General features: G+C 40.6%; 2 protein-coding genes and 3 long non-coding RNA genes across 6 annotated transcripts; 2 read left to right on the plus strand and 3 right to left on the minus strand.

Annotated features, from left to right (window-relative positions):
- Nucleotides 1-881: 881 nt before the first annotated feature.
- On the minus strand, nt 882-3,568 carry LOC149108119 (uncharacterized). Its single transcript, XR_016209053.1, has 3 exons — nt 3,411-3,568; nt 3,200-3,260; nt 882-2,280 (listed from the first exon to the last, which is right to left on the minus strand). It is a non-coding gene; the product is annotated as an uncharacterized LOC149108119 (long non-coding RNA).
- A 335-nt stretch (nt 3,569-3,903) lies between these two features.
- LOC149108120 (uncharacterized) lies at nt 3,904-5,757 on the plus strand. Its single transcript, XM_089295737.1, has 2 exons — nt 3,904-4,331; nt 5,273-5,757. The coding sequence occupies exons 1-2, from the start codon at nt 3,977-3,979 to the stop codon at nt 5,293-5,295; spliced, it is 378 nt and encodes a 125-aa protein (XP_089151863.1). The 5' UTR covers nt 3,904-3,976; the 3' UTR covers nt 5,296-5,757.
- Nucleotides 5,758-5,906: 149 nt separating this feature from the next.
- LOC149108121 (uncharacterized) lies at nt 5,907-7,137 on the plus strand. Its single transcript, XR_016209056.1, has 2 exons — nt 5,907-6,454; nt 6,733-7,137. It is a non-coding gene; the product is annotated as an uncharacterized LOC149108121 (long non-coding RNA).
- On the minus strand, nt 7,101-8,213 carry LOC149108122 (uncharacterized). Of its 2 annotated transcripts, none has more exons than XR_016209055.1 (2): nt 7,939-8,213; nt 7,101-7,320 (listed from the first exon to the last, which is right to left on the minus strand). It is a non-coding gene; the product is annotated as an uncharacterized LOC149108122 (long non-coding RNA). The 2 variants fall into 2 exon arrangements; XR_016209054.1 differs by lacking the exon at nt 7,939-8,213 and adding an exon at nt 7,522-7,932.
- Nucleotides 8,214-10,944: 2,731 nt separating this feature from the next.
- On the minus strand, nt 10,945-11,996 carry LOC149108123 (uncharacterized). The gene has a single exon (XM_089295647.1). The coding sequence runs from the start codon at nt 11,994-11,996 to the stop codon at nt 11,103-11,105; it is 894 nt and encodes a 297-aa protein (XP_089151773.1). The 3' UTR covers nt 10,945-11,102.
- Nucleotides 11,997-21,876: the final 9,880 nt, after the last annotated feature.

A 21,876-nucleotide genomic window follows, 5' to 3' on the forward strand; every position in this document is an offset into this window, starting at 1 on the left:
GATATTCAGTCTGACCCTAGAACTATTTAGGCTAAACTCTCACTTCTTTCAGCTTGAATTTTGGTCTGTTTACTGTTAACACACATTAACACTTAATAAGTCTACAGTCAGCATTTTAACACCTGGCCTGCAGTTCAAAGTCTGCGTCTTACACTGACCACGTTGGAAAGCATGCCTTTTTGCAAAAAGCACCATTGTGAGAAAACACATGAAAACTGCACGATCCCTCCTCCCCCAATAGTAAGTTTAAGTCTTGTTCCAAGCAAATACTGTATGCCATCTCTCCTAGATACTTTTAAGGAGAAGGTTCAGTAGCCTACACTGCAACAAAATTCTACTGTTTCATATTGTTCCAGATAAATTCCACACCCTTGTAGACCCTGCCACCAAATTTTGTTTACTCCCTCCCCCAACTTCCAACCATCCTAAGGGGTCACCACCTGATTGTGGAGGGATGGTTTTTGTATCCATGACCCTATGAGTCTTGTACTTCTGGTAGGTTGAAGGATAAGGACTAGACAAATTGTGATCACCTGGCTTTCTAGGTTGGGTGTTGGGCTAAGGGTTGATAACCCACTACTGTAGAAAATAAGACTAGCAGATACAGAAGATATTCAAATCTCTATCAACATCAATCAAGTATCAAGGGCTCATAATTTATCATAGCACATGCATTTGGAGCAAACCCCGTCCTCTGAACACCCCACTGAAAATGCCAGTTCACCATACTTTTCTTTTCAAAATTTTAAGTTTTGAATTTCTCCCTCCCCCCCCCCCCCACCCCCCACTCCTCAGAATTTCTTTGACCTCCCTTGAGGCAGATATGGTTATCTTCTGGCACCACAATTCACTTTTTGGTAAATTAATCACATCAGGCAATGTCTCAGCAAAATGTTTATCTGCTCAAAATGCAACTTAGAGATTTGCAATTCCAAGATAACTACATGTAAAAACTACTGTTAAGTTAACCTCTCCCATTCCCAAACAAAAAGACCAAACAAGTGTGACTAGAATTGTTTCATTAAAAACACCCCCCCCCCCCCCAAATATAGAAAACTTAACTGAAATAAAAATAAAATCCAACACAAACACACCAGCAATGAGCATCATTAAAAAACTGGATCATTGGATAATGCAATTTGAGAGTTTTCATTGTTTTAGCCATCAGGGGTTATGAGCCATTATACCATGCTCTACAAATATGGAAAGCATATGCATGAGTTTTTGAGCATTTTTATCGTTATTTAAGTCTACTTTCTATATTTTGGGGGCCTTTTTAATAAAACAATTATTCCACCCGTGCCTGTTGGATATGAGAAGATTAAAGCCAACTCAGCACTACATGCCTTGTTGGCTGTCTATTATCTCATATCCAACACGCTCTCGTGGAATAATTGATAATTATTCACTCCCTAACAAGTGAATGATGCGTGATCCAAACAATAACAAAATGGCTGGCGAAAACTTATGTTCTGCCAGTGTTTCTAAAATGGAAACCCTGAGAATACAAGAAGATACTGTACCAGAAAATACAAAAAAGTCTTCAAAGTTTTGAATTTTCAATTTTCATTTCAAGTGAAAATGAAAATTTTGATTGAACGAAACTGTTTTGCAAACAGACTTTTCATTTAGATTGCTGATTTGAACAGTGTTAAAAGACCATTTTGCTAGATTGTGATCAACAAGGATTTTATCGCAGGTTAACTAGACTTGCCATGTTAGAAGATTCTGTAAGGAATTGTGCACATCTTCATGCCGCTTGCATGCTTTCCACGCATGAATTGAGAGGTCAATTAAATTATCTTTTAGTGGTTTCCTTTTCATCTGTTGTTAAGATCACTTTGTACATATACTAAAAACTTGTCAATCTCAGTGAATAACAGCCACTATTCACCTCAATTGCAAAGAATAATTGTGAAATATTGCATAAACTTCCACACCAAAATATTATGATCTACAAATTTTTAAGAATTCAAATCCCAATCAAGTTGTTTATCAAACTATAATTTTTCTGTCTTCAAACATTTTTCTTTATTAATTACTGAGGAATCCTGAAATACTTGTTCCATGCATTTGGTTCCTTAATTATCCCTTTTATTCTTCCTTAATCTTTTTATTAAGGGGACATATCATTTAGTATCCCCTCCAAGGAAGATGCCATTCATTTCATCCATGAAAAAAACTCTTCAAGTTGATGTACATGGCCACGTCACACTGTCTCCAGCCAGAGAATCAAGTAATTGAAAGAGAAGAGGAGAGCTGTGAAAATCTGAGGTCTAACTGTGTAAAAAAAGAGGAAAAAAATGTAACATTAAATTAAGCCATACTTGGGCTTCATCCTTTAAATACTTATTACATTGCAAGAAGAAATGTCATTAACTTAGTATCTGCACTGTTCATACATTATACAATACTGCATAGAGCATTGAAGACTACGCAACTTCTTTCAACCTATATTGTGAATACCTCAGTCATTTTGCTAGCTTTGTAACTAGGAAATTTAAATCATGTAGTACAACATAATCATGAAGTACAACAAAAGGATTGTTACTTCTTGACATTTCACTCAGTAAAAAAAAAAAAATAAGTAAACACATTTCATTAACCTCATCATCATCAGACTAATCAAACCCAAAAAAGTCTACCTTCAGGTCAAAAAATAATTTTACAAGATAACTTTCAAAAACTCTTTCAAAACCACGAAATTAGTCCATTCAATAACAACAAAACAAAAAACTTAGTGTACAACTGTCATATCAGATTCTTGCACCGGTGCAAGAACTTTTAAATTGTAGACAACACAAGCCAGAGGATATATCCAAACGTAGAAAGAAATGTGTCACCTTGAATTGTATGCTGATATCCGGACTGAACATAAGTTGGCTAAGCTTTTAAAACATTCATTGGATGTAAGATTTATATCCTTAAATCTACAAAATTAAGCTCATTTACAGTACAGTGTCAACGGTTTTCGTCACTTATTTATATGAACATGGCAGACAAAAAACTTAACGGGTCTCTTCCCAGAGGCAAGTCAAGATATGACCGGTAATTCAAATGATAGCCAACAAAATCTTCAACTTTTAAAATGTAGACTCATCGAGCCAAAAAGTTTCCGAAGCCACACACGAACTAGAAAATGTTGCCACTTGCAAAAATCAACCATTTACGGAAGGACAGGAAGGAAAACTTGGCTTACCTTTCAACATAGCTTTCCATTATGCTGTGTTCATTGTGTTAAGTCATCTGTACACCAATATCTGCAGCAGAAGAGTATTGTAAATAAACTAAGCACGTGCTTCCGCTTGGCACAAAATGAACACGACACCAACGGACAAAATAAATCACAACACAAAGAATAACACTTAAAGAAAGCGACAAAACCAGGCTAACATTTGCAACATACTTACTTTTGCTTAATCCGCATTCTCTGTGACAAGTAGCAGTTCTAACTGGGTGAAAATCCACAATATTTCTTGCTGTTCGATGTTCCCGCTTGCAAAATGTTCAGACATTTTCGAAACTCGTTTGCAGCTGCAAATTGTCAGCGGCGAGCGCTTGAGCATGCTCCAAGTCAACGGATTTTCAGCCAATCAGCGGTTTTTCCGCCGTGCCTAGGTTGACAGAGATAACACCGCGGTAAAACGCACTGCGCATGAGTACAAATTTGAGCTTCCGGTAAATTACGCATTTCCGGCTACGTATTAAAATCCAATGTAAACAAGATAAAATCCCGTACCGCGAAGTTTGAAAACAAAAAGTAAGAGTTAGCAAAAGAAAGTAGGGGAAAGGTTTGTCTCGTTGAAAAGTTTATTTTTCATTTAAGTTTCAAGCGCTTGCACCCAGGGGTTTGGTGTTTGCACCAGCAACAAAATATGAGAGACTTTCAGGCGCGTTCGCGCTCGATAAGAGCAATTTTTTTTTATGTAGTTCTCCTTGTTGCGTTGGTTTGGTTGTGCGGTTCCTTCGCAGAAAAATGTGGGAAAGCCAACAAAGCAGCCGTAAATGTGCCGGCAAAAGATATTTTCTGTCTAAAGATTTAACCAGAGCTGCCGAACTCAAGTGGGCTCAACAGTTTGCCGTGTTCACCGGGACGAAATACGGACGACCAACAACAGATGTTCGGTTCCTAGAGAAAACCAATCGCGAGGCGTCAGGAAACAGCGGATTCCTGCGAGACTTTTTGCAGTCCTGGATGCCATTGGAGCAACATGTCATGGGTACAAGCCAGGTGCAAGGTGGTGCTACAAATGCTGTACCAGAGTGGACGAAGAAACAAGGTTTACCTCGCATCCTGAATAGAAGCCGCCGGTGTTACGAACTACTGGCAGGTCAGTTAATTAGACATCGTTTAATTATAATTGACACGCAGGTTCGCACTGCCTTGGATTGCTGCAAGGATTTTCGGAATCTCCTTACCAGCAAATTAAATGAAATTAAGGAAAAGGAAAGCATACTCTTTCAAAGATTTTTGTTGCAACAATAAACAAGTTGTTTGTATCAAATTTTGTAAAATTTGCGGCAAAATAGACATGATACCAAAAAAGATTCATTTTAAATTTAATTATATTTCGTGTTAAATAATCCAAGTCTTACGCATGTATGGTTCTCCACTAAGATGGAAATAAACAGACCTCAGATGACAAACTTCAAAAGGTACCTATAAAATTATCTTGCACAACTGATTTTGGAGTGTTATTTGCAGTTAATGCACGTCACATTTTTATTCTACTCTTCTTGACTACAGTACAGTACGGTCAATTGCTTCACTAAAATTCATTGTTGGGGTGCAGGTAGCAAAAAGCCACATCAGGCGGTTCAGTCTAAAATTGGTATATTTTGGAAAGAAAAAGGTAGCACAGAAGCTGGGAAATATTATTTTGAAAAATTAATTGCTAAACGAATTTAAAGAAAAATAATTTTAAAGACAGCAAAACAAGAACTTTATGCCACTTGACAAACTCATTTTTCCTATGACCAAACCCATAAAATTGCACCAATAATATTGCCTAAAATTAACGTCAGTTTCACATATACTTATTGAAATTCAGTAGTACTGCAATGTTGTCTCAACACCGAGGATTCAGTTAGAGGGGTGTCCAGGAACCCTACGGGCACCAACTTCATGAAAAATTTCACTAAAAATTCACCTCCATTTTTCATTAGTGGGGGGATATGCTTTTTGGACATCCATTTTCAGTATCTGGATACAAACAAACTCATCACTAATATGTTTATTTCTTATTTTTTTTTTTTTTAATTTTTTATTTAGATCTTGCAATTTACCAATTTTAAGACTACGCAAGAACTTAAAGCAGCAACACAGCAGTAGTGAAGGCCTCCAAAAAGTTCAGAACCATTTCCAATTGCTGTTCTAAAGCCTTAAATTTCTAGAAGAGGCTTGTGGAATAAACCTGCAGTACCCAAAAAGCCAGCAAACGTCCATGGCAGAAATACAAACATCATTTGGGGTAGTAAAAATAAATTGCTATGGTGAAGTTACAGTGGATAAAACAGTTTGTAACAGGATGACAACAGCAATCCATGACTTAACTCAACTATCAGGTTAGTATCACTTACCTGAAATGTAAAGATACAAGACGTACAAGATACAAGTATTTTGAAGGATAATTGTTTGACATCATGATAATCCATGGCACACTATAATAACACCATCTGACCAAAACTCATTCAAACAGATTATCATTATTTACATGTATTGCACATGGTCAATGACAATATCATAAATTTCATCGTTCAGTTGAAGTCATTTAGCACTAATGAGAAGGATTTAGAGGACTTCTCAATTACTATGGCAATGATTTGGAAGAGTTATCTGAAGAGTCTCTTGGCCAAGAAAAAAAATGCTGCGCCAGAGTTGCCACAAACTATTCAAGTCTCATCCTTTTAATGATTTGGAAAACTGATAACTATTTTGGTTTGAATATTGACTAGTGACTTAGGTAACAATCAAAATAGCATAATGTTGTTTAGGTGACCGGTAAGGGTAACAGACACCATTTCAAGATTATATTTCTGATACAGGTATTGTATTTGTGCAATCCAATAAGTAAGAGGATGTGTTAAGACCAACACATGACAGTGATTGACACAAGCAGAGAATCAAATATTTAAATTTAACAAATAAAATTATTTCAATATTTTATTTAAATAAGTAAAATAGATATTTACCTTTTCTATTAATTTCAGAAAATTCATTTGACCAGCTGATCGGAAAATTTTAGATATCCTTGCAACATCATTATGAAAACAGTGATGCTGTGCCACTGTATGCTCCTGGACAGATGAAAGAGTTCGCTGGCAAAACTGCACCTGGTCTTTTCAATGTCATTTTGCAGTCTATTCTCTGGGAAGATCCAAGATTGAGTGAAGAACACCGTGTATTAGAGGAAAAAAGAACTGTTGTTTTGTTGTGCACAATAGCATATTTCAGGTACTTTGCCCTGTTTTGTTCTTATTTGTATTTAAAATACAGGTCTCCTTGGAAGACCATAAGGCCACTCAGTTTAAAAAGTCTGTTTGATTAATTATTGCATGTTTCTTAACTAGAACAGCAGACACAGCTTTACCCCAATATAAATGTCAGTTCTATTATATAATGAAGTAAAATTACTAGATGTTTTACCTTTCTTCACATTTAACCCCTTGAAAGGTAAGGACATAAAAGTAGTTTCAGTGAACTAACTTGCAATAATGCCATTCTTTTTATAGATCTCAGAAAACAAATACACTTCAAAGAGAGGAGGGATTTATCCAGCAACATGGGGCATCCTGAGATGTTATCAATTCTGGAAGAATTTGAGGTTTCAGCACAAGCCGAAGGGATGTGGATGGTCAAAAAAGCAGGCTCCTCAGGGAGCAGCCAATGTTTGTAAACCTTCAGATTTCAAATGTACTTCGAGTGAGTTTAAAGTACGATAGTTTAAAATCTGAAAGCTATAACTTTAAAATATTGTGAATTAAAAACTTGTCTGGTTAGTTGAACAGTCTTTTTGTGTACATATGGATAGGCTAGCAAAACAGTGGCGCATAAAGGAAACATGTTATTGTAACATAGAAAATCATATAAGTCACTGAAATGATTTTAAATTTTAATAAATTTATTGTTTCAAATGAGTGAGTTACTACACAGTTCTGTAATGGTGTTCTGCCTCTTATTACTGGCAATGTACAACTTGAAGACTCCTTTGACCTATCCATCCTGAATGAAAATCCAATGGTACCTCAAAGTTCTCTGGCATTTCATTTAGAATGGCTCACCAAAGAAGGCAGTCTTGCTGCTGTTGTAATCATGAAATTCTGAAAGTAAAATTGAAATTTATTTTCCAAACCGAAAATTTGTATTTTCATGCAGGCGCTTGACTATTACATGTAACTTGAGTTTTAAGTGAGCTTCTCATGATCAGCTCAACAAGTTGAAATCGTGAGATCACTTCCATTATGAAATTTGTAGTATTATAAGCTAAATAAAATCGATAAACAACCAATAGACTTACGAACCTTCTCTGTCACCATGAAAAAAATTTTCAACGGATATAATCTTGTAGCAGTCCAAGCAACAAATTAAAAAAAAAAAAAAAAAACAGGTATAAATAAGAAGAACCCTAACTATAGATATTTTTAAATTATTTGACCCCTCTTTTTAACCATCATTGTACACTATTTTTAGTATTATGACGATTGTATTGTAAATTTCTGTTTTCCTTATCTAGACTAAGTAGTAGTAGGTCCACATCAGCTGTACAGTTGCATACTTTAAAAACCTACTTATCAAATAAATGTATGTATGTACAACACGAACTGACAAAAGGCTTACTTAGTTACTAATCAGTAATGACGGCCACTGCGGAGCATTTCGTTAAGGGTCCAACGAACATTTCCAGGACCAGTAATTGCAACAAGTTATTGTCTACATACCTTTTTTGTATTTGTGGTCCTTTCTTCTTTCATTTAAACACCGCGAGGCGAACAACAAAATTAATCTGAACCACCGAACACCACGGGCAAACCGGAAATGCTGAACTTGACGCATGCGCATACGTTTTGCCGCGGTGTTGACAGAGATATGCAGCCGTTATTTACCGTGTACTTCTTTGATATTGGATATCCATGTTACGATCAATTGACACCTGTCAAAACGAGGTATCCGCTGACCAGTATCACCTGACCATATCGCGGGCTCAAGTTCACAGCCCCTCGTGGTCGTGTGTTTTTTTGAAGTTGGCCGCTAACCAAGTGCTGGTTTTCGATTGGATCGCGGGCTCATCTCAGGTTAACTTGTTGAAAACAGGGCAGGATTGTTCGGAGGCCGGTTAACGCTGACCCAGGATTACAAGTTAACCGAATTATTACTTTTTCTTCTATACAAATGTTTTTTGCTGCTTCGTTTTGTGTATATAGTGATTATTAAAACACAAAACAGAAGGCCAAACAACTTACAGAAAACCTCAACGCAGAGTTAGAAAACTCAAATAAAAATTCTACCTTTTCCTGGGTTATTTGGCTCGAACAACCCGGCCCAGGAGCTACGCTTTTAGGCTGGCCTAAATCTATATATTAACCCTAATGCCAAAAGAAGAATCATCGCCATTAGAACTGAAGAATTGGAGACCAATAACTCTCTTAAATGTTGACTATAAAATTACGTCCAAAGCAATAGCTAAACTGATTGAACCGATATTACCATAATTGATCCATCCGGATCAAACACGTTTTGTGAAAGGCAGATATTGTAGGCGCCAGAATTTGTGAGATTTGTTCGTGCTTTTAGCTTCGCGTTTGGTGTTAAGTTTCGCGTAATTAGTTTCCTTTGTTTTGTGGCCTTTTGTGTATGTTATGTTCATTTGCATACTCTATAAGTTCGGTTCGCGTGTAATTTATTTTAGTTAGTAGCTGTGAGCATAGTTAGTGGAGGGGACTATGCTGTGAGCGTCCCTGGTTTTGTTACAGCTTTTCGGTTCGTCTTTGGTTCGTCACATTCGTCTTGTAAGTTTCTTCGTTTATTTCGCTTTGCCGCTTTTCTGCATTCTTCATGTTCGGTCGTTGTTAGTTATTTTATGTTCATTCTTGTGTTTGTAAATTTGTTATTTTCATTTACCGTGTTTCGATCTACAATTGGATGAAATAAATTTCTATGTGAAAGGGAAGGTCCGAAACGAGTTGATAGAGTGTGCGACATTAGATATATTGGTGAAAACATTAGGCTTATTGCTGATGTTATGGAACAAACAAGGAAACTAAACCGCTCTGGTATATTGCTGTCCTTAGACTTTCAGAAAGCTTTTGACACTTTAGAATGGTCATGCATACATCATGTTCTAAAACTTTACAACTTTGGTGACAGCTTAAGAAACTGGGTGAAGGTCTTTTATACTGATATAGAAAGTGCGGTACTGAATAATGGCTACGCCACCAACTGGATAAAACCTTCTACCGGAGTAAGGCAAGGATGCCCACTTTCTCCCTACTTGTTTATACTAGCCGCAGAACTTATGTCTATGAAAATTCGTCAATCCAGTGCTGTCAAGGGAATTTCAATATTTGAAAGGGAAATTAAAATTAGTCAATTTGCAGATGATACCAACCTGCTGTGTTTCGACCTCTCTTCGGTGGAAAAAGGACTACAAATCGCAGTGGATTTTGGCGAAATCTCTGGTCTTAGGCTGAATTTAGAGAAAACTAAAGCTATGTGGCTGGGGAAGTGGTCAGGCAATAAAAACAAACCGTAACATTTAAAATGGGTCAGTAGTCCAACCAGAATTTTAGGTATTTATTTCTCCTATGATGAGAAAGGAAATAATGAAATGAATTTCAACCTTAAGGTAGATAAATTGCAAACAAACTTGGATATATGGAAGTCAAGAGATCTCACACTATTTGGGAAAGTGATGATAATCAAGGCGCTTGGAGTATCATCTCTTATATATTCAGCCTCAAATATCAATGTTCCAAATGATATTATAAGTAACGTTAAAGGTAGGCTCTTTAGATTCATCTGGAAAAATAAAAGGGACAAAATAAGAAGGGAAGGACTACATCAGGATTACGAGCAGGGCGGGCTGCGTATGACGGATATAGAAACAATAATCAAAGCGCTGCGATTAGCATGGATACCAAGACTCATAGGAGAGGGCCATCCCAATTGGAAATTTGTTCCAGACTATTTTTTTAAGAAATACGTGGGTCTCCATTTTCTCCTATCATGTAATTACGACGCAAAGGACTTTGAAAATGTACCCTCTTTTTATAAGGACATTCTGTTGTTCTTTCATGAATTGAAGGCTCTTCACGGATGCCATCATGGACGAGATACAATTCTATTTAATAATAAGGAAATCCGCATTGACGGAAGGAATGGTTCGAGAAAGGTATTAGAAAGATTAAAGAGAAGCACAAATTTTCTCTAAAACTTTCTTTTTCGCCGTAGATCGGTCCAATTGACCATTCTTAGCCTCTAACGAACAAAATTTGGCTCGATGAAGGATTTCATACATTTTTGGTTAAAGATCTTTTAGATAAAAATGGAAATGTCCTATAATTCCCTGTTTTTCGGTCGAAATATTCACTACAAAAAAACACCTTTCTTCACTTTTACCAAGTTATTTCTGCTATTCCAGGTCACCTCCTAACTAAGGCGAAAACTAATGAATTCAGTGCTGAAATGATAAACAATGAGGACCCGGAGTCCTTTCACTTAGATGAAAACGTAGTTATTAATTTACTGCGAGCGAAATCCAAAGACTTCTATTGGCTAATTGTTGATAAGAAGTATAAAGAAAAACAAACTGGTGCAAAGAGATGGAATCAAACCGTTCCTATGGACAAAACAAACTGGACAAATATATTCAAATCGGTACAAAAGACTTGTAGAGAAAATAGAGTTAGGGAATTTCATTTTAAATTCATTCATAGAATTGTAGTGACTAAAAAGGAACTTTTTAGGTTTAATATTAAATCAGATAGTAATTGTATAAAACAGATCTAAAAAGTAAAATTGTCTCTAAATTTTCGACCGCCTTCTGCGGTCTTCTTCAGAGAATGATGATTTCGCGCGATTCACAGAATTTTAATAAGCTGGGACGTTATTGTTCGTTGCTCCCTAGAGAGGCAACCAGTGACGCGTAAACCCTTAGGAAGGGTGCTCTTTCATTTACGGAGTTTTTGTCTAAGAAAGAGTACAAGGATTCCAGAAACAGTCTTTTGTTCTTGCCGCTCACACCTGTTTCAAGAATGTTGGCGTAAATAGGATGTATATCGTGGCCGGTTTCCGCATACTGTTTAATTGCGGAATTGACATTTCCATTGGTTCCGGGCTTGTGTTCGGCCCCCCGAGATTTCCAGTTTCTTCTGCTTTCCCCGACATACGGGAAAGAACATGTCCCACAGGTCACTTTGTACACAATGCCTTTTAATTGCTCTTTTGTCGGCCGGTCTTTGGGCTTTTTGAAAACATTTCCCAATGTTTGTACTGGTTTGAAAGCCGTCCTGATGTTTTCGCGGCTCAAAATGCGTCGAACACGTTCCGACACTCCTTTCACATATGGAATCGACGCGTGTGCCTTTGGATTCTCCTGGGGTCTTGGTTGCGTGTTTGTTCTGTTCGATTCACCAACTGACTTGATGAAGCTCTCGGGATAACCATTAGCTTTTAGATCACTAATAACACGTCGTTTCTCGTTTTGTCTTTGTGCAGTTGTTGATGGAATGCATTTAGCCCGGTCCATTAGAGTCTTAACGACAGCTCTCTTGCTTTGCGCTGGGCTGTGTGAACGGAAGTCTAAATACTTGCTCGAATGTGTGGCCTTGCGGTATACATCCACCTCGATCTTACCATCCTCATTAACGGTGTTGTTAGTGTCCAAGAAGGCTATGCTGTTCTTGCCCATAGTTATTGTAGGCATCTCTACTGGAGCACAGATCGCTCCAACAGTTTTAGTAATTGTATATATTGAGAGGATCTGGAGTCTATAGACCATACCTTTTCAGAGTGCCAGTTTACAAAGTCCTTTACTCAAGAAGTATTACAATGGTTTAATACAGAATAACTCTGAATTTAATCTAAACATTGAAGATCTTCTTTTTGGTACTTTTCCAAGTTCAAGTACCTCGACAAAAAAACTGAACACCCTCCTCTTTCTGCGGTATTACATTTATAAGAAAAAGCTCCAGAATGACTCACCACTTCTATTACTTTCCGACTTTATCAACAAAGTTAAATATAAGTATAAACTTGAAAAAATTATTTAATATTCGTAAAAGCTCCTCTATCTGCAATTCTTTAGATTCAATACAATTTTAATAAGTATGATTGTACAGAAAGATTTGTTTTATGTTATTGTAAAAATAGACTTAGAATAAGTGATGTAATAAGTGTTGTAAATGTAAGAAATGATTATTAATAAAGATGTACTAATTATGAGAAAAAAAAATCCGCAGATATGTAAGACGTCTTGCCAAAATTCTCCAAGTGAATAGTAAAAGAACAGGCGCATATCCTACAAAAATTGGAAAGACCGTTTAATTTCGGCTTTCTCCCCCTTTAGCAGCTTTTTCTGGAGTTGAAGAAGTCGTCTGAGACAACATTCTTAACACCCGAAAGCACATGCGTGTTGCTGTTTCCAAACTGATAATTGTAATCAATTACTCAAGCAGTTTACCGCTCAAATTTTATTGATCCGATTTAATTAATTAGGTAAGGGGCGGAGCTGTTAGTAACAAGAAGATAACAAGGGGAGGAGTGTAATAAGTTCGCTTTTTTCCAAAGATGTCTACAGTCCCTCTATCCTTCTTGCTCACTTCGCTCGCAAACCCCCGCCCTCCACCCCGCGTCCTTCGCGCTCGCTTTGCTCACTTTTTCTTTTGCGTACGTGAATAGAGAGACTGTGAACAGTCAAACAATATTGCGTGAATTCAGGTCGATAATTTGGAGTTTTGATTACAATCGAAATGGTAAATACCAGAAATTTAGTGTAGGTTTGTTGAAGCACCTTCAATTGCATGCGCGGAATACACTCATTGAGTGAATATAACTTTTGAAGGTTTTATATAAAATGGTTACTGTGGTAATCGGCCGCGCCCTTTTGGTGTACTGCTCATGATAGAAATATCTTACAGTTCTTTTACAATTTCCCTTTTGTCCTCTGCAATAAACCAAAGTTCCGAATATATAACAAGTTTATTTTTGATATTACCGAGTTGTCGAGTTGCACATGTCGTAAGAAGCTGTCTCTGTAAGATCCTCATGATCATTTTGGGTCGGAAAAAAAATTTCCTTGAACCTTTACATGTGAGTTGACCATAACGTGGTTAGTTTCAAAAGGCATTTCGATAAGTGTTGAAATGTATCTGGACAGATTGGGAGGGGTCCGAAATAAGATTTCATCATCATAGAGCCCTTAAAATTTAAATTCCAAACAATATCCTGCCATGTGAAACGCCACCTCTCCCCAACGGCCACCTCTTTACAACAGCCACTTCTTTCACAACGGCCAACTCTCCACAACAGCCACCTCTCCACAACTGCCACCTCTCCACAACTGCCACCTCTCCACAACAGCCACCTCAACCCAACGGCCACCTCTCTACAACAGCCACTTCTTTCACAACGACCACCTCTTCACAACGGCCACCTCTCCACAACGGCCAGCTCTTCACAACGGCCACCTCTCCACAACGGCAACCTCTTCGCAACGGCCACCTCTCCACAACGGCAACCTCTTCACAACGGCCACCTCTCCACAACGGCCACTTTTCCACAACGTCCACATCTCCCCAACGGCCACCTATCTACAACGACCACTTCTTTTACAACGGCCACCTCTCCACAACGGCAACCTCTCCGCGACGGCCACTTCTTTCACAACGGCCACCTCTCTTTTGTGTCCGGAAAGGTACCAAGAGAACAGACATTAACGCAACATGCTTTAATACGGTCGATTCCTACAGCTAGCAAAATTCTCCCCCCTACCGCCGGTCAGCGGTAAGTTAGGACTTCATGTTACTACATCTTCCTTTTTCTTTTAACTTAACTAAATGTCAATAAGCACATCACTGTTCTCCAGTGTCTTAAATGAATACTAATCTTAACATTGTTCAATAAGTCTTTCCGGTCTTCTAAGAGCTCCTCTAGGTCTAAGGCGGGTCAGCAATGGTTCAGGCTGTAAGGGCTCATTTACTGCTGGTTGGTCCTCAGGAACAGGCAGTTCTCCGTAGTCTTCTTGGCTGGCTCCAAGTGCTGAGGGAACGTCTGGGCTCCTCTCTGTTGTTGGTGCTGATTCGCGGCTCTCATAGCCCTCATTCTGGGGTGAGACTGGAAGTCTTCCCTCAAGAACTCTTCGTGTCATCCTCCGGTTCCTTCTGACTTGGCCATTTGAGGTCTGTATGACTACAGACCGTGGAGATTCGTGTTGCTTAATTACTGTCCCTTCTGCTTTCAGGTCAGGAATCCAAACGCGGTCACCAGGTAACAGCTCCTCTCCCTCTACTACTCTGTGTCTCTGATCATAATTGAATTTCAGTTTTGCTCGGTACTCCCTCTCTTTCCTTCTGATGTGATCATAGTCAGGGGTCTCTGGCTTCAGCTTATCCGGGTGACAGGGGACTCTAGTACGTAGTTTCCGACCCATGCTTAATTGTGCTGGAGAGTAACCATGATGCAATGGAGTATCTCTGTAATTCATGAGAACCAAATATTTGTCACTGCTCTTATTGAAGACCATCTTCATAGTTTAGACCGCCCTTTCCACTTCACCGTTGGACTAGGGATATCTTGGAGATGAGGTAATGTGCTGAAACTGCCACTCAGTGGAAAAGCTGGCGAACTCGCGTGAATCAAACTGGGGGCCGTTGTCAGTAAATAAGATGTACGGAATCCCATGTCGCCTGAAGATCCTTTTAAGCTGCAGGATAGTCTGGGAAGAGTTCACATCCTTGGACACTAGGCATATCTCTACATCTCTTGAAAAATAATCTACAGCCAGAAGGTAATGTTTATCCTTGTGCTGAAAGAAGTCTACGCCGACTCTGCTCCATGGTCGATCTGGAAATTCAGTACCTTTCATTGGCTCAATGCGTTCTCTGCGATATTTCTCACATGTGGCACAGTTTTGCACAACCTTTGTGATGTCTTGGGAGATTCCAGGCCACCACACCGAGGAGGCCGCATTCGCACCTGTTTTGGTAATCCCTTGATGACCATCATGTAGACGCCTCAATACATCTGCTCTTAACCTTGGAGGTATAGTGATTCGTCGTCCTCTCAGGGGTAGCCCGCTGTGGAGAGAGATGTTGCCGCGTTCACTCCAGTATTTAGCTACTGGTCCATGGACTCTTCGTTTCTCTTCAGGCCACCCATTCTGTACATATTGTATCACAGTTTTGAGTGTGTCATCGTTCTTCAGCTCAGAACGTATCTCATCTAACCGCTGGTCTGAGGCAGGTAAAGTCACTAGTACATCATTCACATAGCCCTCAACTTCGTCATGTAGGTCGTTCCATGACTTAGACTCCTGGGCTTTACTCTCTTGTGGGGATCGAGACAATGAATCAGCTGTGTACAGGAGTTTACCAGGAACATGCGCGATGGCAAAGTCAAACCTCATGAGTCTCATCCTGAAGCGTTGTATGCGCACTGGAAGCTCGTCTATCAACTTAGTGGAAAACAACGGAATCAATGGCTTGTGATCTGTTTCTACTTTAAATCTCATTCCGATCAAGAATTCTGCCCAGTGTTTAAGTGCCCATGTGATAGCCAAAGTCTCTTTGTCGATTTGGGCATAACGACGTTCTGTCTCGGTCATTGATCTGCTAGCATAGGCCACTGGCCTCATCTCGCCGGATGGCTGCTTCTGCATAAGGACTGCATCAAGTCCAAAACTGCTAGCATCAGATAAGACCATGGTTTCCTTTTCCGGATCGTACAGTGCAAGAACTTGCTCGGATGCCATGTCTGCTTTCAGCTGTTGAAAGGCTTCTTGTTGGGCTGGGCCCCATACCCAAGCGCTCTCCTTCTCGAGCAAGTCTCTTAAGGGTTTCGTCTTCTCAGCCAGGTTCGGGCAGAACTTCATTAGATGGTTGACCAATCCTAAGAAACGTCTCAGGCTTGCAATGTTCTCGGGTTCTGCCATGTCAGTGATAGCTTTAACCTTTGAGGGATCTTTCCTGATTCCTTCACTGTCAATGATTTGGCCCAAGTATTACAACCCGGCTTGAGAGAATAAACACTTCTCAAGGTTGAGCGTGAGTTTCCTCTCCACTAGCCTGTCAAGGACTTGCTTAAGTCGCTGATCATGTTCCGCTTGGTTTCTCCCGATGACTAGAATATCGTCCATGCGGCACTTGACCCCCTCTATTCCAGAGAGTTCTTTATCCATCCTCTTCTGGAAATATTCGGGAGCCGATGATATGCCAAAGGGAAGACGCTTGAACATGTAACGGCCAAAGGGCGTAATAAAGGTAGTTAGCTTGGCACTTTCTGGGTATAGGACTATCTGGTGAAACCCTGAGTTAGCATCGAGTTTGGAGAATACCGATCCTTCTGTGACGCTTTCCAGTGTCTCTTCAACTGTTGGCATTTGATAGACTTCTCGGCGGACTGCTTGATTAAGCCTTGTAAGGTCAACACATCCTTACCCTTCCGTCGGCCTTTGGCACTACCACAATCGGCGAACACCATTCTGTCGGCTCGTCTATTGGCTCAATAACGTCCAGTTGCTCCAAACGTTTGATCTCCTCCTGCACTTTCTTCATAAGTGGCAGTGGTATTCGCCTGGGAGTGGTCAGACAAAAGGGTGTGGCCCCTTCCTTTAGATGAATTGTATGCTCACCCTCCAGTTTGCCAAGGCCTTGAAATAGCGTCGGGTACTGCTTGACAATGTCCTCCTTTGTCCCTGATCGGAGTGGTTATCAGGCATCTGATTGACAGCTTTGACACTGTACGTCCCGGGGATTTCAAGGATAAGGCCAACACTTCGGATGGCAGGTACCCCAAGAACCAGCTTGGATGCCCCTCTGACTACGTACACTCGTTCTTTAATGACTGTTTCGAATTCAGCTAGGGAGAGGTTTATGACTGCACATCCAAGGGTCACCAGAGGAACATCCCCTGCTCCCCTGGTGGAACCAACGTGTGCTTGATGCCGTTCTTGCGCATGAATTCGGCAAATTCAATGGACGTAAACTGTGGTCCGTTGTCGGACACCACCTCTTCAGGTAAACCATGAGTAGCAAAAATTAAACGGAGCTTATCAGTAGTCCGTTCAGTAGTTGTAGAGCTCATATGTTTCACTTCAATCCACTTTGAGTGGCTATCGATTACTACAAGGAAGTAATCATTACCCTTGGATCCGTTGAAATGGTCTAGTTGGCCACTTCCATGGGATCAGGGGTGCACTGGGTGGGGCATTTCTAACATTTTGGCATACTGTACATACTCTCACTGCTTCCTCGATTTCCTGATCCATTTTTGGCCACCACATGCATGTATGAGCAATTGCTTTCATACCACATATACCAGGGTGTTCCCAATGCAACTGCCCCAGCATTTTGGCTCTAAAGATTGGTGGAATAATCACCCTAGAGCCCCAAAGGACACAATCCTGTTCACAGGACAGCTCATTTCTTCTATTATGATAGGGTTTGAGGGTCTCATCAGGACACCCTTCTGGCCAACCTGACATCACAAATTGATGTACCTTACCAAGTACAGGATCTACAAGGGTTGCCTTTCCTATATCTTCTGCAGTGATTGGAAAATCATCATCAATTACACTCACACTGTAGACCACACCCTCACTTCCCACTGTGGAGTCCTCATGTGGTAGCCTTGAGAGAGCATCACAGTTGGTATGGTCTTCAGATCTTTTGTATTCAATCTCATAGTCATACGCCGAAAGTACTAGAGCCCACCTCTGCATTCGAGCTGCTGCTAGTGTGGGGATAGCGGATTTTGGATTGAAAATTGCCAACAATGGTTTCTGATCAGTGATCAGGGTAAATTTACGCCCATACAAAAATTGGTGAAATTTTTTTACACCAAAAACAATTGATAATGCTTCACGCTCAATTTGTGCATAGTTCCTTTCACTTGAACTCAGTGTCCGAGAGGCATAGGCTATTGGCCTCTCCTGGCCATCATCCATCACATGGCTAATAACTGCTCCAATTCCATAGCTGGACGCATCACAAGCAAGTCACAGTTCACGGTCCCCATCATAATGCACCAACAGTGCATCACTGGTGAGACCTTGTTTACAAGCTTCGTATGCTTGCTCACACTCTTTTGTCCATGTCCACTGGACACCCTTTTTGAGGAGCTCATGTAATGGTGCTAGTGTGGTTGCTAAACCTGGTAGAAATGGGTGATAGTACTGGACCATGCCCAAAAAAGATCTCAACTCACTGACATTTTGTGGTACTGGTGCCCTTTTTACAGCATCCACTTTTTCCTCAACTGGATGCAAACCTTCAGCATCTATCTTCAAACCCAAATAGACAACTTCCCTCTTCAGAAATTCACACTTTGCCATCTTCAAATGCAGGTTATATTTATGCAACCTCTCCAATACCTCAGCCAGGATTTTGATATTCTCCTGCCAACTGACACCACCAATAAGAATGTCATCCTGCTTACACACACATTTTTCTACTCCTTGCAAAATCATATCCATTTTAGCTTGGAATATTTTAGGTGCTGATTTAACCTCATATGGTAATTTGGTGTAGGAATAGAGTCCCTTGTGTGTGCTAATTGTCAGGTACTCACGACTTGCTTTATCAACACTTAGCTGAGCATATGCATGCGACAAATCAAGTTTGCTGAAAAATTTTGATCCCGAGAGGGCAGCATACAAGTCCTGTTGGGTGGGAAGGGGATACTGCTCATCTTCAACAGCTGAGTTGATGGTTACTTTGTAGTCCCCACAAATTCTAACCGATTTGCCAGCCTTTGGCAAAACTACTATTGGGCTTGCCCAGTCTGATCTGTCAGTTTTAACGATTACCCCATTTTTCTCTAATTTATCCAACTCCTTTTCAACTTCATCTTTTAGTGCATATGGAACCCTACGTGGCTTAATAAATATGGGCTTTGCACCATCTTTCATGGTGATGTGTGCTTCCAACCCTTTCATGCCCTCATAGCTATCTTTGAACAACTCACTGTGTTTAACTAGTAATCCATCAAGTTGACTTTTGGCACTTTCCAACTCGGATCTTGTTAAACTAAATATTTCACCCCACTCAAGCCTTATATGGTTTAACCAATTTCTTCCCAGCAAAGTAGGCTTCTTCTCATAATCAGCTACAATAATTGGCAATGTATATTCATGGCCCTTGTACACTACATCACACAGCATTTCACCACACACTGTAAGGGTTTCACCCGTATAGGTTTTCAATTCAACTTTTGACGGACGAAGTGGAAAATTACTGAATTCCTGAGAATGTGTGCTCTTACTCATTATTGAGTAATCAGCTGCAGTGTCTACTTCCATTGCACATGGTGAACCATTTATGGTGATTTCTACAGTATAACTTTTGTTCGTAGGATTATCTGTACCAACTGCATACATGGAATAAATACCTAACTCATCATTATCATCATAACCTTCTGTGTTTGATTCTAAGACACTATGAACAGTACCTTTAGCTCCTGGTTGTTTTGTTTTCATGCTAGACTCAACATCTTTACTGCAACAAACTGATGCAAGGTGACCTACTTTGCTACATTTGTAGCATTTTGCTGACTTAAATTTACACTTAGGTGCAGCGTGCTTACCACCACACCGGTAACATGAGGGTTCCTTAGTGTTTACAGTTTCCAGTTTATTTACTATGCCTTGGCTGTCATCACTTGCACTGACAGGACGGAATTCTTGGGTGTTCTTCTCTGCCATTTCCATTGACTTTGCAATCTGGCACGCTTTCTCAAAAGAAAGATCCTCGGTGTTCAAAAGTTTATTCTGTATTTTGGGATTGTTCAATCCGCACATAAAACGGTCTCTCAGAGCTCGGTTGAGAAACTCTCCATAGTTACAATGAATCGATAACTTCTTCAAGGCCACAATAAAGTCACTGATGGATTCGTCTTGTTTTTGATAGCTAGTTCCAAAATGAAAACTCTCTGCTATCTCCAATGGCGCTGGATTGTAATGTTTCTCCAATGCTTTGACAATGTCCGCAAAAGGAGTGTCTTTTGGTTTCACTGGTGCCAGCAGATTGCTCAGGGTAGAATATGCTTCGGGTCCAATCTCAGTCAGAAAGATAGCACGTTTTCTATTTGCAACTGCGAGATTGGCTTCCTCTTTACCCTCGCCTGTTTCTTCTATTATATTATTTGCCATGAAGAACATTTCCATTCTTTCCACATAGGAACGAAAAGTCTTTCGCTCATGGCTGAACTCGCCGACACGACCAAACAATCCAATTCCCGCCATTTTGATAGCACGTGCTCAAACTTTGATCAAGTTGCCTCGGTCGAAAACAAGCCTTTTTCCTCACACAGAGAAAATCAAAACTTCACTGGATTTCTCATGCGTCTTCGTGCATGTAGAGTATCCCATCCTCGTCGCCAAAATGAAACATACTAGCAAAAGTATGGCTCGGTGACATAACAACACAAGTTGACGAGGCTTGCTCAACACAACAACTTTATTCTCTAAGCATCTTGGGTAATACAACAGCTTAACACAACTTCCGGTTACGAATATATTACACTCTTCTCCTCCGGCGGGGTCGTCACGCTCGGGTAAGAAGATGAAATTTGAGTAAATTTCCAAACACGGCTCGCCGATGTGGTTTAATACCAGCCCCACTTTCATTTCATCAGGTTTCTTTGCAGCTCCAATTGCTTTGAGGTAAATTTCGAATGTTTGTTTCCATTTCCCCCACGAATGAGCGAGATTTCCCGTCGAAATTTCCAGCGCTACCGGCGGTCTGGCAAATGACACACTTTCCGCCATCTTGTTTGAACCACGTGTGTAGGATCCGCGTGCAGTTTGACGGGTCAATTCGTCCGTTCAACCGTTCCTCCGACTGGTTTGATCTCAGCAACTGTAGGCTAGTAGGACGATCTCGCTTCTGACACCATGTTGTGTCCGGAAAGGTACCAAGACAACAGACATCAATGCAACATGCTTTAATACGGTCGATTCCTACAGCTAGCACAATTCTCCCCCCTACCACCGGTCAGCGGTCAGTTAGGACCTCATGTTACTACACTCTCTACAACGGCCACTTCTTTCACAACAGCCACCTCTCCACAACGGCCACTTCTTCACAACGTCCACATCTCTACAACGCTCACCTCTCCCCAACGACCACCTCTCCACAACGGTCACCTCTTCACAACGGCCACATCTCTACAACGGCCACCTCTTCACAACAGCCACCTCTCCACAACAGCCGCCTCTCAACAACGGCCACCTTTCTAGAACGGCCACCTCTCTACAACGGCCACCTCTCCACAACGGTCACCTTTCTACAACGGCCACCTTTCTACAACGGCTACCTCTCTACAACGGCAACTTCTTTCACAACGGCCACAACTCCACAACGGCTACGTCTCCACAACGGCCACTTTTCTATAACACCACCTCTCCACAACAGCCACCTTTCTACAACGGCCAGCTCTCTACAACGGCCACCTATCTATAACGGCCACCTCTCCACAACGACCACCTCTCTACCGCGGCCACCTTTCTACAACGGCCACCTCTCTACAACAGCCGCCTCTCTACAACGGCCACTTCTTTCACAACGGCCACAACTCCACAACGTCTACCTCTCCACAAGGGCCACCTCTCTACAACGGCCGCCTCTCTACAATGGTCACCTCTCTACAATGGCCACCTCTCTACA

This window comes from Orbicella faveolata, unplaced genomic scaffold (genome assembly GCF_042242905.1).
Source record: "Orbicella faveolata isolate gen_17 unplaced genomic scaffold, um_ofav_v1 contig_26, whole genome shotgun sequence".
Lineage (NCBI taxonomy): Eukaryota > Metazoa > Cnidaria > Anthozoa > Scleractinia > Merulinidae > Orbicella > Orbicella faveolata.

Bases quoted from the DNA above. Each gene is read 5' to 3' on its own strand.
- LOC149108123 (XM_089295647.1), bottom strand. From the start codon at position 11,996: ATGGTCTATAGACTCCAGATCCTCTCAATATATACAATTACTAAAACT.
- LOC149108120 (XM_089295737.1), top strand. From the start codon at position 3,977: ATGTGGGAAAGCCAACAAAGCAGCCGTAAATGTGCCGGCAAAAGATAT. The intron at 4,332-5,272 runs GTCAGTTAATTA...TTTTTTATTTAG, and splicing joins GTGTTACGAACTACTGGCAG to ATCTTGCAATTTACCAATTT.